The sequence below is a fragment of the Hypanus sabinus genome, chromosome 4 (genome assembly GCF_030144855.1).
Source record: "Hypanus sabinus isolate sHypSab1 chromosome 4, sHypSab1.hap1, whole genome shotgun sequence".
In the NCBI taxonomy this organism is placed as follows: Eukaryota; Metazoa; Chordata; class Chondrichthyes; order Myliobatiformes; family Dasyatidae; genus Hypanus; species Hypanus sabinus.
Genome location: NC_082709.1, coordinates 9,060,087 through 9,082,177, shown reverse-complemented (window position 1 = coordinate 9,082,177; position 22,091 = coordinate 9,060,087). Strand labels below are relative to the sequence as shown.

The following is a 22,091-nucleotide window of genomic DNA, read 5'->3' as shown; positions in this document are numbered from 1 at the left end:
TATTGAAGTACATTTTGGCAACATTTACCAGTAACAGCACTCACATTTGTTAGAACCACAATCATAGGAGCTGCATATGTTTCAGAGCATTTGCACATCACAGAACTTGGAAAATACGTTGATTGTATATTCTCCTGTCATCTTTTTCCTATTCTAAAGTTGTAAACACTTAATTTAACCCTCTGTTCTCACAAGTTCCCCTTCCTTCCCTAATCTGACCTTCCCTCTTCCTTTCCCCTTACTAGAAACACTTTGTTCATTCCCTTCTCTTCCCCATTCTAATCTCCTTTCCTCTCTTCCCTGCTTCAAACTGCTCTCCATTCCCCATTCAAACCCCAGTCCCCGCTTTTAAATCTCCAACACTTCACTCTCACATTCAAAGTTTAAAGTTCAAAGTAAGCTTATTATTGAAGTACCAATGTGGTGAATTATGTGCCTGTTGGGACACGCCCCTGCTGACTGCTCCTGTGGCTCCTCCCACAGGCCCCTGTATAAAGGAGATCTGCGGCCTGACGCTCGGCCTCAGTCTCCAAGACATTGTATGATAGACACTCACTCCTGGTTCCTTCTTCCAGTCAATAAAAGCTGATATCTCGCCTTACGTCTCAGTGTGAGTTATTGATGGTGCATCAACCAAATACTACCCTGAGATTCATTTTCTTGCAGGCATTCACAGTAGAGTCATAGAGTCATCGAATTATAGAAAAGTACAGCACAGAAGCAGACCTCTTCAGTTCATCTAGTCTGTGCTAAACCATTTAAACTGTTTGGTCCCATCAACATGCACCGGGGCTAACACAGAACGATAGAAATACAAATTCAATAGAAACAATGAAAAACTACACTCAAAGACTGACAACCAACCAATGTGCCATAGAAGACAAATTGTGTAAATAAAAATAATAATATTACTGAGAATACTGAGTAATACTGAGAACCTAAGTTGTATAGTTCTTGAAAGTCAGTCCATAGGTTGTGGAATCAGTTCAGTGTTGAAATGAGTGAAGTTATCCATGCTGGTTCAGGAGCCTGGTGGTTGAAGGGTAGTAACTGTTCCTGAACCTAGTGGTGTGAGATTTAAGGCTCCAGTCCCCACTTCCAGAGAGTAACAGTGAGAAGTGAGCACGGCCTGGATGGTGGGAGTCCTTGATGATGGATTCTCCTTTCTTGTGGCAGCGCTCCTTGTAGATGTGCTCAATGGTGGGGAGAGCTTTGCCTGTGATCTGTCCTTTCTTTTCCTTAAGTTCCTGTTTACCCCAATGCAAACTCCCTGTCTTTGTATCTACATAAGAACATAAAGAATAGGAGCCGGAGTTGGCATTCTGGCCCATTGAGCCTGCTCCGCCATTCAATAAGATCATGGCTGATCTGGCCATGGACTCATCTTCACCTACCTGCCTTTTCCCCATAAACCTTAATTCCTCTACTACACAAAAATCTATCCAACCTTAGTCAGATCCCACTTGGAGTACTGTGTTCAGTTCTGGTCACCTCACTACAGGAAGGATGTAGATACTACAGAGAGAGTGCAGAGGAGATTTACAAGGATGCTGCCTGGATTGGAGGGCGTATCTTATGAGATTAGGTTGAGTGAACTTGGCCTTTTCTCCTTGGAGCGATGGAGGATGAGAGGTGACCTGATAGAGGTGTATAAGATGATGAGGGGCATTGAGCATGTGGGTAGCCAGAGGCTTTTTGGCAGGGCTGAAAAGGCTGATATGAGAGGGCATTGTTTTAAGGTGCCTAGAAATAGGTACTGAGGGGATATCAGGGGTAAGTCTTTCCACACAGAGAGCGGTGGGTGTGTGGAATGCTCTGATGGCGGTGGTGATGGAAGCAGATACACTAGGGTCTGTTAAAAGCCTCTTAGATAGGTACATGGAGCTTAGAAAAATAGAGAGCTATGTGCAAGGGAAATTCTAGGACAGACACACAGTCATACTTTATTGATCCCGAGGGAAATTGGGTTTCATTACAGCTGCACCAACCAAGAATAGTGAAGAAATATAGCAATATAAAGCCATAAATAATTAAATAATAATAAGTTAATTATTCCAAGTGGAAATAAGTCCAGGACCAGCCTATTGGCTCAGGGTGTCTGACACTCCGAGGGAGGAGTTGCAAAGTTTGATGGCCACAGGCAGGAATGACTTCCTGTGATGCTCAGTGTTGCATCTCGGTGGAGTGAGTCTCTGGCTGAATGTACTCCTGTGCCTAACCAGTACATTATGGAGTGGATGGGAGGCATTGTCCAAGATGGCATGCAACTTGGACAGCATCCACTTTTCAGACACCACCGTCAGAGAGTCCAGTTCCACCCCCACAACATCACTGGCCTTATGAATGAGTTTGTTGATTCTGTTGGTGTCTGCTACCCTCAGCCTGCTGCCCCAGCACACAACAGCAAACATGATAGCAATGGCCACCACAGCCTCGTATAACATCCTCAGCATCGTCCGGCAGTCTCTACAGTAGGGTGACATGGTCGGCACAACCACTGTGGGTTGAAGGGCCTGTAATGTGCTGTAGATTTCTATGTTCCAAGTTCTATGTTCTTGTATTAAATATATTCCCTGATCTAACCTCCACTGCTTCATTGGGCAGAGAATTCCCCAGATTCACCACTCTCTGGGAAAAGCAGTTCCTCCTCATCACCTTCCTAAATCTATTCTCCCATATTTTGAGGCTTTGTCCCCTAGTTCTAGTCTCACCTATCTGTGGAAACAACTTTTCTGCCTTTATTTTATCTATCCCTTTCTCTCAGACCTTGCTCGAAACAGCTCCATTTGCTCCCATCCTTCTCTTCAACCATTCCCTCCCTCCCATCCAAATCTCTTACTTCATTCTCTTCTTTTCCCACTCCCATCCTCTGCCTTTGCTCAACCCTCTCCAGTGCATCTAACTTTTGTCCTCCCTCCCATTTAATCCCTTACAAAAACACAAAAGCTCAAACATGGACTCTGTGCTCCTGGCTCTCTGCTGACAGGTTGCTGCTCAATGCAAGTTATCAATGATCCCGCACAGCTCTGACGATCTGAAGGGCCATTTTGGGAGCAGTGGCCTGGCTTTCATGCCAGCTATCGTGGTATCTGGCATGCTATTTCCTCAAAGGAATGTCACCCCCACAGTAGGTTGACCATGGAAAATAAAGGCAATTATTTTTGTAGCTGATACTTAAAATATGACATGTATACAGTAACGCCAGCCAGTGTAGTGGCATCAGCACCGGATCTCAAGGCAAATGGTCCTCAGCTCGAATCCGGCTGGCTCCTTGCACGCTTTGCATCCATGCTGGGTTGAGCATTGAGCTAGCAGCTTGGCCTTGTAAAAAACTGTTAAGTGCTACAGAAGTGGCAAAAATGCCACCTAATGCACTAAAGGTGTGAAAAGGAACAACAATATATACAGGAGAAATGCAAAATAAATCTGCAAGATATTATTAGGGATTAGGCACCATGCTACTGAAGTCAGCAAAAGTCTTTGGAGTTCTGGTAATGAATTACTGCAGACTGCAGATCAAATTCAGTTATAAGCAAAAGGTGTTGGAAACATATAGCAGGTCAGACATGCTCTGTGTACAGAGAATTAATGGTAATGTTTCAGGTCAATAGCCCATTGTCAGAATGGAAAAGGAAGACGTATGAGACCATAAGACGTAGGAGCAGAATTAGGGTATTTGGCCCATTGAATATGCTCCGCCATTTGATCATGTCTGATGGTTTTAATCTACAGCTTCTCCTTGCCCTGACCAATCAAGCATCTGTCAACCTCTGCCTTAAATCAGCACAGGTTCACCACTCTCTGGCTAAAGAAATTCCTCATCATCTCCATTCTAAAAGGACACCCCTCTGTTCTGAGGCTGTGTCCTCTGGTCTTAATCTGACCCAACCTCACAGTGGAAAAAGCCTACTTGCATTTTTCTTTTCTATACCCCTCATAATTTTGTATATCTCTATTAAATCTTCCAAGGAATAAAGACCTAACCTATTCAATTTTACCTTATAACTCAGCTCCTCCAGTTCTGGCAGCATCCTTGTAGATTTTCTCTGTACTCTTTCAACCTTGTTTACATTTTTCCTGTAGGTCGGTGACTAAAACTGCACACAATAATCCAAATTAAGCTTCACTAATGTCATACAACTTCAACATAACATCCCATCTTCCGTACTCAATACACTGATTTATGAAGACCATTGCGCCAAATCTTTCTTTATAACCTTGCCTTTCTGTGATGTCACTTTCAACAAATGATAGACGAGTATTCCCACATCCCCCTTTTTCTACCACACTCCTCAGTGCTCTACTGTTCACTGTGTAAGGCCTACCCTGGTTGGTACCTGTTTGTACTAAATTCCATCTGCCAATTTTCAGCTCGTTTTTCCAGCTGATGAATTAGGTCTCACCAACATTCTATACAACAATATAACATCCCATCACCTACACTCAGTACTTTGATTTATGAAGGGCCATGTGCCAAAAGCTTTTTGTTTCTGACCCTGTGCTGCCACTTTCAATAACTTCTGGAAACTCCAGTGTATTCCCAAACACCTTTGTTCTATTGCACTCCTCAGTGCCCTACCTTTCACTGTGTAAGACCTACCCTGGTCAGCCCTACTGAAGTGCAAAACCTCACACTAGTCTGTATCAAATTCCATCTGCCATTTCTCAGCCCATTTTCCCAGCTGGTACAAAGCTGTAAGCTCTGATAGTCTTCCTTGCTGGCAAGTATACCCCCAAGCTTGATGTATCAGCAAATTTGCCTCTCCAGTTAACCATTCATGAGCATTGATGGTATTTTTAAATTTTATTTTATTGAGATAAAATATAGAATTGGCCCTTCTGGACCTTCAAGCTTCACTGTCCAGCACCCCCTATTTAACCCCAGCCGAATCACAAGACAATTTACAATGACCCGTATTAAAAAAAATGTGAGGTAGTGTCCAAGGGTTCAATGTCCATTTAGGAATTGGACAGCAGAGGGGAAGAAGCTGTTCCTGAATCGCTGTGTGTGCCTTCAGGCTCCTGTACCTCCTACCTGATGGTAACAGTGAGAAACGGGCATGCCCTGGGTGCTGGGGATCCATAATAATGGACACTGCCTTTCTGAGACACTGCTCCTTAAAGATATCCTGGGTACTTTGTAGGCTAGTACCCAAGATGGAATTGACTCCACGGTACATTTGTAGAAGTTTTTGAATGTTTTTATTGACATACCATATCTCTTCAAACTCCTAATGAAGTATAGTCGCTGTCTTGCTTTCTTTATAGCTGCATTGATATTTTGGGACCAGGTTAGGTCCACAGAGATCTTGACACCCAGGAATGTGAAACTGCTCTCTCTCTCCACTTCTGATCTCTCTGTGAGGAATGGTATGTGTTCCTTCGTCTTACCCTCCCTGAGGTCCACAATCAGCTCTTTTGTTTTACTGATGTGGAATTCAAGGTCGTTGCTGCAACACCACTCCACTAGTTGGCATATCTCACTCCTGTACGCCCTCTCGTCACCACCTGAGATTCCACCAACAATGGTTGTATCATCAGCAAATTTACAGATGGTACTTGAGCTGTGTCTAGCCACACAGTCATGGATATAGAGAGAGTCGAGCAGTGGGCTAACACACACCCCTGAGGTGCACCAGTGTTGATCGTCAACAAGGAGGAGATATTATCATCAATCTGCACAGATTATGATCTAACAGTTAGGACGTTGAGGATCCAATTGCAGAGGGAGGTATGGAGGCCCAGGTTTTGTAACTTATCAATCAGGATTTTGGGAATGATGGTATTAAACGCTGAGCTATAGTTGATGAACAACATCCTGACACAGGAGTTTGTGTTGTCCAGGTGGCCTAAGGCCACGTGAAGAGCCTTTGAGTTTGCATCTGCCATTGACCTATTGTGGTGATAGGCAAACTGCAATGGGTCCAGGTCCTTGCTGAGGCAGGAGTTCAGTCTAGTCATGACCAACCACTCAAAGCATTCCATCACTGTAGCTGTGAGTGCTACCGGGTGATAGTCATTAAGGCAGCTCATATTATTCTTCTTAGGCACTGATATAATTGTTGCATTTTTGAAGCAAGTGTAAACTTCCACCCATAGCAGCGAGAGGTTGAAAATGTCCTTGAATACTCCCACCAGTTGATTGGCATTAGTTTTCAGAGCCATACCATTTACTCCATCGGGATCTTCCGCCTTGCGAGGGTTCACTCTCTTTAAAGACAGCCTAACATTGGCTTCTGAGACAGAGTTCACAGGATCGCTGGGTGCAGCAGGGATCTTCAACACTGCAGTAATAGTCCCCCTTTCAAAGCGAGCATAGAAAGCACTGAGTTCATCTGGTAATGAAGCATTGCTGCCATTCACACTATTGGATTTCGCTTTGTTGGAAGTAATGTCTTGCAGACCCTGCCAGAGTTGTCATACATCCAATGTCACCTCCAACCTAGTTCGAAATTGTCTTTTCGCCCTTGAAATAATCCCCCTCAAGTCATACCTAGTTTTTTGGTACAGACCTGGGTCACCAGACTTGAATGCCACAGATCTAGCCTCCAGCAGATGACATACCTCCTGGTTCATCCACGGATTTTGGTTTGGGAATGTACAGCAGGTATTTGTAGGCACACATTCATCCACACCGTTAATTGTACATTATGATCCCCATGAATATTTTAAAATCTAACAAATATCAGTCCAGGTGATAGGTTAGTGAAAAATGTAATATAACCTTATGAAAAATTATAATAGAATTTAAAATTATAAATTACAATAATTACAATTTTAATTTTTCTGTGTTGCTTTACATTTCCAGCATCTGCTGACTGTCTCGTGTTTATAATGGCAATATTGCTTATTTTTTGCTATAGTTTTATAAGTATTTTAGTAAATTTATAAATTTAACAATTGGGTAATTGGAACATTTATTTCTAATTCTGATATGTTAGAAACAAGTGCAGATACTTCTGGTTCAAGTAGATTAACTTGTTTGCCAGTTAATATATCAAGCTAGCTAAGTCTTACACTTTTGCCTTAGAGTCAAAGATTCCTGGAAAAGTACAACACAGAAACAGACCCTTTAGCCCATCTAGTCCATGCTGAATCTATTTAGATTCCCTACTCCCGGGACCATAGCCCTCCATATCCCTACCACCCATGTATTTATCCAAACTTCATTTAAACATTGAAATCGAGCTCGCATGCACCACTTGTACTTTAATGCTCCACTTTAAGCAAAGAGTATGTTTACATAAAGCTGGCAACAATCCCTAACTCATGTTTTTGTTTCGAAACATAATCCATGATTAGATTTGGTTTATGTAAGGAAGGGTTGAGTTTAGTTTTAGTTTGATAAATGAATTGTTTTTAATCAGTTTTATTTCACTCTAGTACTGTCTCATTCAAAGTTTTTGAAGTTTATATTTTGATGTTTTGGATTTGTCTCAGTAAGATCTGGAACTTTTTTTAGAAATGCACAATCACTCTTCTTCTGTTGGTGCAGCTTTATTAAATTATTGAAGGCTTAATTTACAATGCATCATCTGGATTTAATTAGAGTTAATATGAATGATGTGGCAGTCAGAATGTAGTGGTTGGGGTGGGGGATGGGTTGAGGCGTTTTGCTCCAAGAAGTTAAAGTTCCTTCTTACTAAAGATTACAGTGTAATTTAGTCAATCTTATTCCTTTATACTACCTTCAAGTTCCCCTTAGAAGCCACTGGTGGAAAACTGTGTTTGATTTCCTTACGTGGACTGAACTGAACCAAGCAAGTCTCAAGACGAGCCAGAAATACACATATGCTCAAAGGATGTTAAAGTTGGTATTCTCCAAACTAGTGCAAAATCAGGTCACAATCAGCTGCCTGCTTTACATAAAGCTAATTTTTTCCTACTTTGCAATCATTGCCAATAGCCAGTCCATTTTATAAAATGACCAATGATCTTTTCTATTGACTTCAGTTTAAATGAAAATGTCAGCACTTCTAATGTGGCCTGGTTATTTGCTATTAACACATTTTGTACTATTGACATAGGATACATATTATCCCCAAGTGTTTTAATAGCCCGAACAAATGAGCAGATATGGAATGTAAGCAAGTTTTTACCCTTTATAGATAGATTTCTGCTGAGTAATTGCTGGAGTTTTTGGTGTATACTCACTGCACTAATCGGGGTTACCAACCCTTTTTATGCCATGGACCATTACCATTAAGTAAGGGCTCCAAGGACCCCAAGCTCAAATAGTTTCTGTTGATGATGCTATTAACATTATTTTCTCCTCCATATGCCTGTACTTTTGATTGCATTGGAGGTTCATTTTCTCAGTATTGGGTGATTCCATAGAAAAAGCTGTACATTATCAAACTGTTGGATAAGTATGAAAATCTTGAATTACATAAGAACATAAGAAATAGGAGCAGGAGTAGGCCCTCTGGCCCATTGAGCCTGCCCCACCATTCATTAAGATCATGGCTGACCTGTCCGTAAACTCAGCTCCATCTACCTGCCTTTTCCCCATAACCCTTAATTCCCTTACTATGTAAAAACCTATCTAACTGTATCTTAAATATATTTAGTGAAGAAGCCTCAACTGGTTCCCTGGGCAGAGAATTCCACAGATTCACCACTCTCTGGGAAAAACAGTTCCTCCTCATCTCTGTCCTAAATCTTCTCCCCTGTATCTTGAGGCAATATCCTCTAGTTCTAGTCTAACCTACCAATGGAAACAACTTTCAAAATGTCAAGATCCCCTACCGTACAGTGCAAAAGTCTTAGGCACCCTAACTAGAAATATATGCTGTCTGCTTTCTAAATAATTTTAGATGCACATTCTACTTCATCACCTTCCACTCAAACTTTCCTCACATTTCTTTCTTTTTTCACTTCTCCCTTCTGCTTCTTCACTTCTGAAGCTTGGGGCAGGTGTAAAATATGATAAATCTGACATTTAAAGTGATGAAAGCTGCTGCCATGCTTTTCAGTTTTTGTATTTCAGACTCTAGTTCATTTTAGTGGAGGGTTAAATGCAAACAAATATGATAGAGATTTTTCTGGAAGATGATGCAAGCCCTGTAAAACACCTTTGTAAGTAAAGCAAAAACTCCCTGACTGTGCCACGTTTAGCCCTGCAGTAGGGGCGCAAACCCTGCCTGGCAGGAACAGTTTCTTGAATGTTGCATTTGCTTGTGCCCGTGATGCTAGCTCATGGCTGCATTGCTACTTCTGCCACAGCTGTTCCTCACCAGCTGGTAGAGTTGGGCATGCACTCATGAATCTGGAATTGGATGCATAACAAATAATTCAAATGGTCCTGTTTAATATCAGAGAATGTATGCATTATACAGCCTGAAAATCTTACTCTTCACAGACATCCACAAAACAAGAAATCCCAAAGTACGAATGATAGGAACATCAAAACCCCAAAGCCCCCCACCCCCTCCCATCACAAGCAGTGGCAGAAGCAACATCACCCCCTCCCCCAGCACTTGCACCAGTAAAAACACTGACACCTCCAACCTCTACCATACAAGCAGTCGCAAAAGCCCCAAAGGCACCTTGATCTAGAGTCCATCAAAAACCGAGGTATTTGGCAGTATCCATTTTAAAATAAATTCAGTGGCAAATGCTCAGAGACTGCATGAATTTCTTGTTTCTGTAAGTTTGTAATTCTTTTTTCTTGCAGTTTTGAATTCCCTTGTCACTGCAAGTTTCTTGGAGACAAACCTGTGTAAGTGGTGTGACTATACTAACCCAATCTGCGAGGACAAAGTGTGTTACAGCAATTGTACGTTGAATTCCTACTGTGTGACCTCAGAGGAAATATGTGTGGCCATATGGTAAGTGTTATTTGTGGCTTTAGATTTGACTACCGGTGCACTGTCATTTTTTACAGATGCATACAGTGTTTAATTTCTGCAGCAAACTACATTGCCAAGGTTTGGTTCTTTATCAGCCTAAATCAGAGGTTCCCGAACTTTTTTATTTCATGAAGCCTTGCAATTAACTGAGGGGTCCGGGAATCCAAGGTTGGGAAGCCCTGGCTTAAAGGCTGTGTCTGTGGTTGAGTCATCCAAATTCTTGGGAACAATCATTACCTACACCATTTCAGGAAACATAACAGAGAATATAGAACATAGAAGAGCACAGTACAGGTACAAACCCATCGGCCCACAATGTAGTACTGAACCAGCTAAATAATAAATCATGAACCCACAAAAATGAATCCCAAAACCATCTCAGGGCGTGTCCTGATGAATTTTTATTTAGCCATCAATGAGAGTGCCGTGACCACTTCTGCCACCGGTCAGTTTCTTGCTGCCTCCTCTCGCTCCAGGTCCAGGACACAGCGAGTGGTCCACTCATCGAAGAAAATCATTGGCCGTCAGTGATCAACATTGGAAAATCTGCTCATTGCTAGAGCAAAGAAAAGAGCAGAAAAATATTACTGCTGACTCCACCAGCCCCAGCTGACACCAATTCACCAAATTGTCATCAGGGAGACGCTATACTTCACATGCTCTTCCAAGCTTCTTTCCTGTGGCTATCCAGCTTCTCAGCAAAACTCACTCAAGTGTAATACCCTACACAACATCCATTAAGACCATAAGACATAGGAGCAGAATTAGGCCATTTGGCCCATCGAGTCTACTCCGCCATTTCATCATGGCTGGCCCATTCCTCTTTCAACCCCATTCTCCTATCTTCTCCCCATAATCCTTCATGTAATGACTAATCAGGAACCTATTAATCTCCACCTTAAATATACCCAGTGGCATGGCATCCACAGCTGCTTGTGGCAACAAATTCCCCAGATTCACTATTCTCTGACTTCCTCATCTCTGTTTTAAATGTACTTCCATCTATTTTGAAGCTGTGCCCTCAGTTCCTACACCCCCCCCCCCCCACCAAAGGAAATATCCTCTTCACATCCACTATATCCGGGACTTTAAACAGTCAATAGGGTTCGATGAGATCCCCTCTCATTCTTCTAAAAGAAGTCCCCACTAGTGTTTTGTACAGCCACAGCATTACATCTTACTTTTATATTCTCATCCTCTTGAAATGAATGCTACCAATGCATTATCCTTTCTCACCACCAACTCAACCTGCAAATTAATCTTTAGGGAATTCTGCACAAGGTCTTCCAAATTCCTTTGCACCTCATATTTTAGAATTTTCTTCCCATTTTCTTTTATTCCTTCTACCAAGGTGCATGACTGTACACTTACTGACACTGTATTCCATCTGCCACCTCTTTGCCCATTCTCCTAATCTAAGTCCTTCTCCAGCCTCTCTGCTTCCTCAACACTACCTGCCCCTGCACCCATATTTGTAATCTCCACAAACCTGGCTGTAAAGCCATCACTTTCAACACTGAAGTCATTGACATACATCATTTAAAAAATGAAAGTTCCCAATGCAGATCCCTATGGAACACCATGAGTCACTTGCAGACAATTGGACAAGGATCCCTTTATTCCCACTATATCTCCTGCCAATCAGCCAATGCTCTATCCATGCTGGTATTTTTTCTTGTAATTCTATGGGATCTTATCTTGTTTAGCATCTTCATGTGTGGCATCTTGTCAAAGGCCTTCTGAAAATCCAAGTACACAACATCCACTGATTCTCCTTTGTCTATCATGTTTGTTATTTCTTCAAAGTATTCCAATAGTTTTGTCAGGCAAGATTTTCCCTTGAGGAAACTAAGCTGACTATGGCCTATTTTATCATGTGCCTCTAAGTACCCTGAGACCTCATCCTTAGCAATCGGCTCTAACATCTTCCCAGTCATTGAGGTCAGACTAACTGGCTACAATTTCATTTTCTCTGCCTCTCTCCCTTTTTCAAGAGTGTAGTGACATTTGCAATTTTCCAGTCTTCTGGGACCATTCCAGGTTCTGGTGATTCTTGAAAACCCATTACTAATGCCTCCACGATCTCTTCAGCCACTGCTTTCAGAACCCTGGGGTGTATACCATCTAGTCCAGGTGACTTAGCTATTTTAAGACCATTCAGTTTCCCAAGAACTTTCTCTTTAGTTACGGTAACTTCACACACTTCATGACACCTGGAATTTCCACTATACTCCTAGTATCTTCCACGGTGAAGACTGACGCAAAATACTTACTCTGTTCATTGTTTCCCAGTGGTCTGATGTCCACTCTCGCATCTCTTATATGTTTTGTATCTGAAGAAACTTTTGGTAACCTCTTTAATATTATTGGCTAGCTTAGTTTCATATTCTATCTTTACCTCCTTAACAACTTTTTTAGTTGCCTTCTGTTGGTTTTTAAAAGATTTACCAATCTTCTCGAATTTTTGCTCTATTATATGCCTGCTCTTAGGCTTTTAGGTTGGCTTTGACTTTACTCATTTGCCATGTTGTGTCATCTTTCCTTTAGAACACTTCTTTCTCATTGGGATCGGTGTGTCCTGTGCCTTCCAAATTGCTTCCAGAAATTCCAGCCATTACTGCTCTGCTGTCATCCCTGCCAGTGTTCTTTTCCAATCAATTCTGGCCAACTCCTCTCTCATGGCTCTGTAATTCTCTTTACTCCACTATAATACTGATACATCTGGCTTTAGCTTCTCCTTCTCAAATTTCAGGGTGAATTCATATTATAGTGGATATAGTATATCACTTCCCCTAAGGGTTCTTTTACCTTAAGCTCTCTAATCAATTCTGGTTCATTGCTCAACATTCAATCCAGAACACCTGATCCCTAGTGGTCTCAACCACTAGTTGCTCTTAAAGCCATTCCATAGGCATTCTAGAAATACCCCCTCCTGGAATCCAGCACCAACCTGATTTTCCCAATCTACCTGCAGATTGAAATCCCCCATGACTCTTTTAACATTGTCTCACAGCTACCTGGACTATTCCTCTTCCCATCCTGTCTCTTGCACAAATGCCATTGCCTTCTTGCAATCCCTCCATTTCCGCCACATCTGCTCTCAGGATGAGGCTTTTCACTCCAGGATGAAGGAGATGTGGGGCTTCCCTTCCTCCACCATCAACACTGCTCTCAAACGCATCTCTCCCATTTCACACACATCTGTTCTCACCCCATCCTTCCACCACCCCACTAGGATTAGGGGTCCCCTTGTCCTCACCTACCACCCCACCAGCCTTCGGGTCCAACACATAATTCTCCATAACTTCCGCCATCTCCAACGGGATCCCACCACCAAGCACATCTTTCCCTCCCTTCCTTTCTGTTTGCCGCAGGGATCACCCCCTACGTGAATCCCTTGTCAATTTGTTTCCCCCAATCCCTTCCCACCGATCTCCCTCCCAGCACTTATCCTTGTAAGTGGAACAAGTGCTACACCTGCCCTTACACTTCCACCCTCACCACTTTTCAGGACCCCAGACAGTCCTTCCAGGTGAGGCGACACTTCACCTGTGAGTCGACTGGTGTGGTATACTGTGTCCAGTGCTCCTGGTGCAGGCTTCTATATTTTGGTGAGACCCGGCGCAGACTGGGAGACCGTTTTGCTGAACACCTATGCTCAGTCCGCCAGAGAAAGCAGGATCTCCCAGTGCCCACACATTTTAATTCCACATCCCATTCCCATTCTTATATATTAATATAACTTTCCCCTAAGGGAGCGCGAAGCGCAGAAACAAATATCACTGTGATGATTGTATGCTCTAGTATCAATTGTTTGGTGACAATAAAGTATAATGATAATGATGATAATGATAATCCATGGCCTCCTCTACTGTCAAGATGAAGCCACACTCAGGTTGGAGGAACAACACCTTATATACCGGCTGGGTAGCCTCCAACCTGATGGCATGAACATTGATTTCACTAACTTCTGTTAATGTCCCCCTCCCCTTCTTACCCCATCCCTTATTTCTTTATTTGTTTGTTTGTTTGTTCCCACCCCTTTTATTCTCTCTTTTTTCTCTCTCTCTGTCCCTCTCTCCTTGCCTGTTCTCCATCTCCCTCTGGTGCTCCCCCACCTTTCTTCCTCCCTAGGCCTCCCGTCCCATGATCCTATCCCTTCTCCGGCTCTGTATCCCTTTTGCCAATCACCTTTCCAGCTCTTAGCTCACCCCTCCCCCTCCTGTCTTTTCCTATCATTTCGGATCTCCCCTCCCCCTCCCAACTTTCAAATCTCTTACTATCTCTTCTTTCAGTTAGTCCTGACGAAGGGTCTCGGACTGAAACTTCGATTGTACTTTTTCCTATAGATGCTACCTGGCCTGTTGCGCTCTACCAGCATTTTGTGTGTGTCACAAACTGGAAAATTTGGTTTCTGAACCTCCTGTTGTCTGATGTTGAAATTACACTTTAATGTGCTGCTGACTAAAATGCCCCATTGTACCAGTACTGTTTAGCCTACAGTATAATAAGGGACTACTTTATGTTTTAGTAACACATTGTTGAATGCGCTATTAGGCGCATAATTGATCTGTATGTGTGTGTTGAGTTCGGATTATGCCAGTAAAGAACCATGAAACTTAGCTCCTGTCTCCAGCGTTTTTATTAATAGCATTGTTGAGTAGCCAGGCCACATTCACAACAAATTGGTGATGAGGTTAATAAACCTACATCCTATCGGAACACAATGTTTTAGCTGATAATGATACTTGGAGGAAGAGCGCAAGGAATGAGCCAAGTAGCGGGAGAAGGAGGCAGAGTGAGGCTGCAAGTCTGAAAGGAAGCGGGAGCACAGCCGGGGTCAGGAACGTCGGGAGACCAAGAGACATAGTTGGAGCCGCAGCACGTCCAGCCGAGACCACAGCCGGTGCTGCCCCAGAAGGGAGATAAAAAGGAGCAACACACACATCTAGACAGAGTACGCTGGTTGTGCTAGCAAAAAAGACATGTGAGTCAAAAAGGAAACAAGGGGAAAACAGGGCTTAATTAACATAACAAGGATGGTTATGATTGGAACCATTACAGCATTTGATAGTGGCATGGAAGACTGGGCAACTTACATTGAAAGAGAGGAGTTATATTGTGAGTCTAACAGTGTTAATGATGAAAAGAAAGCCAGCGTCTTACTCAGTCTACATCCACCCTAGACTGGATAATTTTGAAAACGACGGTTTCGCGTAAAAAACGATAGATGTCCACACTATGCGTTTTTGAAAATCACATTGAAACGGAGATTTCGGTGAATCTCCTCCTACCGGGCATGCGCAGGACACATCTACCGAAAACGAGCAACATGTTTGGTGTCGAATCTCACCTTAAAAGTGCGCGTTTGTGTAGTTATAGACTAGAAAACTTAAACGATGGACAGCTGTTGGCTCTTACACAGGAGGACTTAGAAGTAAAAAAAAACAAATACTGGAGCATATGGAGGCAACCCACAGGGAGTCCACGGACAGATTGACCTGGCTGACAACGAACATCGAAAAACTGACTAACTCTGTTGCATTAATAAAGCACCTTGTTGAATGTATAAAACGTGTCTGCATCAGTGTTATCTTGTATTTCCATACAATGTTACATTAGGCTTTAACATATCTATTGTCAGAGAAGTACTTGCATAAATAGGTAAACCACCTTCATACGATCAAGGACAGAAAACAGAGCAAAGTGAGTATACTTATTTATTCAGTAAGTTATGGGTCAATTTGGTGAGTACATTTCTAACTCTTCTGGCTTCAGTCTGGTTGCCGTCTGTTCTGAAATTGTTAGGTTGTGTTCAAGAAAACAATTAAATAGCGTGCTGCCGTCTGTCAGCGTTTTCAGATTTGTCTGGTTACCCCATCCTCACTGATCTGCCCGAGCAGTGTTTCCAAAAATACCCAGCCTGGAAAATGTTTCTGAAAAGCTCCAGTTTAGGGGGACGAAAACACTGTTTTAGTGTGAATGGAGGATAAAAACAAAGAAAAAAAGCTTCGGTTATGGATTTATCCGGTGTAGTGTGGACATAGCTTCAGTATTATGGGAGCAAAAACATACAGTCTGCTATGGAGCTTGTTAACCCCTGAAAAGCCAGTTGGCAAAATGTTCAAGCAAATAGTAGACACTCTCCAACGGCATTTAAACCCCAAACCACAGGTCATTGCTGAAAGATTTAAATTTCACAAACGGAATCAGAGCAAAAATGAACGCATTTCTGAGTATTGTGCTGAATTGCACAAATTATCAGAACATTGTCAATTTGGAGCGGGTCTATCAGATGCTTTGAGGGACAGGTTAGCATGTGGCATGCACTCTGAAACCACACAGAAGAAGCTCCTGGGTGAAAAAGACCTTACATTAGAGAAGGCGCTGAACATTGCCGTATCAATGGAAACAGCAGCACCGGGTGATTTAGAGGTACAACAAAAATCTCTGGAAAATGCTATGAATAAAGTGTCACTGAACAGAAATGAAGGAAAGAAATTTTACTGTTTTGGGAACATGTCACATGACCCTGATGACAGTTGTTTTAAAGACAAAGAACGCAGAGTCTGTGGCAAACAGGGCCACACTGGCAGAGTATGCAAAGCTGGTAAACAGCAGAAAAGGACAAACTACAGAGAAACAAGAAACTCCGGAAAGGAAAGCACAACAATGTACACAAAATGGAAGAAAGCAGTTCTGATGAAAACGCCTCAGTGAATTGTCTTGTCTACAACTTCACAGCATGAAGGAGACAGATGATCGACAAGTAATAAGGATCACTCCACAAGTGGCAGGCGTGAGGCTGAAAAAGGAGTTGGACACAGGCTGAGCTTTAGCAGTGATCTTTGTACACAACTACAAATGACTGTTTTCTCACTTACCTCTGAAACGAACTAAACTTCTGCTAAAGACTTACACAGGACAGAAAGTGCATCCCGAAGGTAAAATTAAAATGACAGTGACCTATAGAGACAAAACACAGCAGCTGAACCTCTATGTACCAAAAAATGGAGGACCACTGTTGCTGGGACGGGAATGATTCAGGAAAATCCAGTTGGATTGGCACACCATCAAGGCACTATATGTGTCAACAAAGGAGGGCAGCTCAGTGGGGAAGATGTCCCCAGCTCTCCTCTCACCCATTGTTGACTATTACAACGATGAGGAGGATGCAAGGGAGACAGATATTGGTAACAAGCAGAATGATGAAGAAGACCTGGAAGTAAAAGAGCAGAGGTACCAGCAGAAATTGACATATCTCAAAAGACAGCTACAACAGTTACAGGAAGGCACTTTGCAGGAATATCAGAAAAGGATGAAGAAACTAGATCAATAATACAAGAAAAGAATATGAAATGCAGAGCTTTTTCTGCAACTGGAGACACAACAAGTGGAAAGGAATTATATTAAAGAGAAGAAAGCATCAGTGAAGGAATCTGAAGATAAAAAGATTTGAGTTAGAAGAAAGAAAAAGAGGATTGAGAATCAGAGGCTAACAATGGAACTCACAGGAGATTCTATGGAGGGAAAGTATTCTATGGAACTAAGGAGGAGGCCTAATGACCCTGTTCCAATTACAGACAAAACACAAAAACCCGCACCTGCGCAGTTCAATTACTTGTTAACAGATGAACAGATAATGGTAGATCCGCAAACTCTCAGTAAGCTTAAATATCTGAAAAGACCAGCATCTCTGTCTTCTCCTGAGCATCTTCCCAGCACTGCTGCTGAATCACTAGCACAAAGATATGAAGCACGAATAGAAGATAGAAAGTTATATTATGAGAAGAGATGGTATCATAAAGGTCAGGCTATCTATTTGGAATCTAAGGAGAATACGAAGATTGGCTGTGTAATTAGCTCAGTTGGAACATGAGATTAGGGTAAGGAAGACAAGTGATAGCACAAAGATGCGTATATATCCAGGACAGCTGCACAGAGGAGTCTTCATTATACGGAGGTGATCTGCTGCCTAGAGCTCTTAGCAAATTGGAGGTGCACATCTTCTTAACTCCCTATGCTCAGAGGTCAACTTTTCATGACTTTTACATGGAAATGTGTATTAAAACAAACAAGGTTATTGACAGACGTTACCGGGAGAGGTAGAGACACCCCCCCCCCCCCCCACCCCGCAAGAGACTTGAGTTATAAATAGGGCTTAGATCAAAAGTAAAAGAAAAGGCCTGTTATAATTTGATATTATTATATTACTTTGTTATAATTTGATATTATTAAGTTACTAAGTAAACAAATGGTAGGCATTTGTATGTTAAGGGTAAACATTTGTTTAGCATGACAGTAAAATAAGTTGATACACTTTTAAAGTAAAATGGGAGGAGTGTACCTTATAGTCTACAGTATAATAAGGGACTACTTAATGTTTTAGTAACACATTGTTGAATGCGCTATTAGGCACGTATTGATCTGTATGTGTGTGCTGTATGCCAGTAAAGAGCCATGAAACTTAGTTCCCATCTCCAGTGTTTTTATTAAGGACATTGTTGGTAACCAAGCCACATACACAACAGTACCACAGCGTTTGAGGCAAGGCAAAGTTCTGCTCATGTTGTAGTTCAGAACACGAGCAAGTTCTTAAGATGGAAAGAAAATTGTGTTCTCGGAAAACTGTGCTTCTAGGAATTCTCTAGCATGCTGCATGTTTGCTTGTGCCATGACTTCCACCGGTGCCCGGTCGAATTTGTGCCCCTCGTGATCTTCTCGGGTAGAGACTAGGGAGAGGCAGTCATGCTACTTTACAGCCAGTTGATGTTCATGGATCCTTGTGGATAGTTTTCTCACAGTTTAGCTGATGTAATATTTACTGCAGTCTCCACATTGGGTTTTGTAAACCATTTTGCTCTCATTTTAGTTTACAATCTTGCGTGTTCAACAAACTGCACAAATACAAAAAGCAAGAAATAATCATAATAATAAATAAGCAATAAATATTGATAATTTAAGATGAAGAAGTCTTGAAAGTTAGTCCATAGGTTGCAGGAACATTTTGAATGACAGGGCAAGTAAAGTTGAGTGAACACAAAATACTCTGCAGATGCTGGGGTCAGAGCAACATGTACAACAAGCTAGACGAACTCAGCAGGTCGGGCAGCATCCGTGGAAATGAACAGTCAATGTTTCGGGCCAAGACCTTTTGTCAGGACTGAAGAAGGAGGGGGCAGGGGCCCTATAAAGAAGGTGGGGGGAGGGTAGGATTCTGCCTGACCTGCTGAGTTCCTCCAGCTTGTTGTACGTGTTGAAGTTGAGTGAAGTTATCCCATTTGGTTAAAGAGCCCGATGTGGGATGGGTAGTAACTGTTCCTGAACCTGATGGTTTGAGTCCTGTACCTTCTTCCTGATGGCACCAGCAGGAAGAGAGCATGACCTGGGTGGTGAGGGTCTCTGACGATGGATGCTCTGTGTAGATGGTGGGGAAGGCTTTACCTGAAATGGGCTGGGCCAGATCCACAATTTTTTTTTTGGATTTTTGCAGATGAGGGAAGCTGGATAATTGCTGTGAGCATTGGTAGTGTAGTAGTTAGTGTGACGCTATTATAGCCCAGGGCATTGGAGTTAGCAGTTCAATTCCAGCATCGCCTATAAAGAATCTTAGTATGTTATCCCCATGGAATCCATTGCGTTTACTCTGATGCTCCGGTTTCCTCCCACAGTCCCATGATTCGGTTAGGGTTAAATTGCAGTTGTTGGGACTGTGGGGGAAGTGCTGCTCAAAGGCTGGAATGGCCTACCTTGTGCTGTATCTTTAAAATAAAGAAAAAATTTTAAAAATCTTTCCAAATCTTACTTACTCAATATGAACTCTTGTCTTTTCCCACAGGAGGAAGAACAATGAATCCACGAGTGTGCAAACAATGTGTCACTATCCGCACTTACCAGTGGAGGACATAATAATCACAACTTACAATACAACAGTTTGCATCATGACCGAGCAGCCTGTTGGGAAAGGGATAGTGTATGTGTGTGGTTGTACCAATGAACAGGAGTGTAATGATAAACTCATTTTTGAAGCTGAACTAAATGGTGAGTTTTCTTTCCTCAAAAGAATCTTTTCTGATTATTCCGTTTTGTGGAATGCATTCAGCTTTCTCTTCTCCTACGCCAACTTTTGCAAATTGCACATTAACAAATGTATCCAAGATTGAGTGGGTGTGGAGAGGATGTTTGCTATGGTGGGGAAGTCTAGGACCAGAGGACACAGCCTCATACTAGAGGGACATCCATTTAGAACGGAGATGAGGAGGAATTTCTTTAGCTAGAGAGTGGTGAATCTGTGGAGGCCAAGTCATTGGGTATATTTAAGGCAGAGGTTGATAGATTGTCAGGGCATGAAGGGATATGGGGAGAAGGCAGGAGATAGGGGCTAAGAGGGAAATGGATCAGTCATGGTGAAATGGTGGAGCAGATGATGGGCCAAATGGCCTCATTCTGCTCTTTTTTCTTCTGGTAGTAAGGTCTTATTTTAAAAAATAAGTGATTGTTTAACCAGGAGCCAGCAAAATTTGTCTGTACAGGACAGTTGACTGAATGGAAGAAAGCAAGACAGAATATTAATAACAGTATTTCCTAAAGTCTGCTCAAGGCCAAAAGTTTATTGTTAAAGACAAATTCAGGAGTTTTACTGTAAGTTGACATTTTCTTCCTCTCAGGCTGTTGCCCTAAACTTGCATATGAAAATATTGATACACCAAATAAGGAAATCCTTTGTACGAGTTTAGAATTCACAAAGGAAAGAGGACAAAGACTTCTCTCATTTCATTCCCCTGCTCTAGCTGCATGCCATTAATGTCAAATTTTGTCCATACACAATATATTTCATTCATCGTACAGCTTTGTGTAAGCTATTTTTCTAAACTTGTATCCTGCGATATCGTTTATGTATTCTCTGGCATTTGTTGAAACAGTTGGCATGGTTAATGAATCATTTTCTTGCCATAAGTGGATGCAGAAATTGTTCTTGATTGTTTAAGAGCAGTAGATACAGTTGTGTTTTAAGTCGGCATGGACTCTTGCAGAACTTTACATTCTAAAGTTTCTGTATCCTTGAAGTAAATGTCTTCAAGCAATTTAAATATAATTGAATTTTTTCTAAGAAACAATGGCTTCATAATTCACTCTTAATTGGAGAGTCCATTCCAAAACTTCATCTGAGAGATGAAACAAGATAGAACAAAATCTTAAAGGATAATTAATGGAATGATGGGGTGTAGACATGTCCCTGCCAAAGGAGGTGTAAGGCACTCCTCCCCTCTGCTAGCCGCAGGTCACCCTTGGTAAGGTGTAGCACCAGCTTAGCCTCCCGATCAGGATCACATGAAGCCATGTGGGCAGGTGGTGGATGGTTGTATGAGCAGCTGGTGCTAATCACAAGTCTTTGTTATGCACCGTTGACACCAGGCTGACAATCTCTGAAGAGTATTGATAATGGCGGAGGATACCCATCTTGTAAAGGCACTGCCCAGAAGAAGGTAATGGCAAACCACTTCTGCAGAAAAATTTTTCCAAGAACAATCATGGGCGTGGATAGACCATGATCACCCACGTTATATGACACGGTGCACAACGAATGAATGGAATGACAAGCTGGCGCACCAATGTAAGGTGACATGGAGTGTTGTGCGATATATATAATTAGTTATCATCTTTCATCTCTTTATCATTTTTAAACACCCCAGAGTTTAAAAAATATCAAAAACAAATCAGACTTCTGCAAATGAAAATCAAGAATTTCAGATGAAGGAAATAAAAACCAGAAAATCTTGGAAAATTTTCAGAATGTTAGGCAGCATCTGTGGAAAATGTCACAATTGTAATGGGGGACTTCAATATGTAGGGGGATTGGGAAAATCAGGTTGGTGTCAAATCGCAAGAGAGGGAATTTATTGAATGCTTACAAGATGGCTTTTTGATAGAAAAAAGTATAGTCTGCACATTTATTTCTGCTACCAAAATGCATGACCGTGCATTTTCCAAAATTGTATTTCATTTGCCACCTTCTTGCCCATTCTCCTAATCTGTTTTAAGTCCTTCCTAAACCTACCTGTTTCCTCAACACTATCTGCCCCTCCACCAATCTTCATATCAACTGCAAACTTGGCAACAAAGCCATCTATTCCATCATCTAAATCATTTATAAACAGCATAAAAAGAAGTGGTCCCAACACCGACCCCCTATGGAACACCACTCGTCACTGGCAACCAACCAGAAAAGAATCCTTTTAT

General features: G+C 42.0%; 1 protein-coding gene across 3 annotated transcripts in view; it reads left to right on the top strand.

The window, feature by feature from the left end:
- tgfbr2l (transforming growth factor beta receptor-like) overlaps positions 1–22,091 on the top strand; it is a 104,069-nt gene that overhangs the window by 37,031 nt on the left and 44,947 nt on the right. For all 3 annotated transcript variants that reach the window (XM_059966359.1, XM_059966360.1, XM_059966362.1), the window contains 2 exons: positions 9,677–9,830; positions 19,690–19,892. In XM_059966359.1, coding sequence (XP_059822342.1) covers positions 9,677–9,830; positions 19,690–19,892 — 357 coding nt within the window. The remainder of the gene's footprint in view (positions 1–9,676; positions 9,831–19,689; positions 19,893–22,091) is intronic.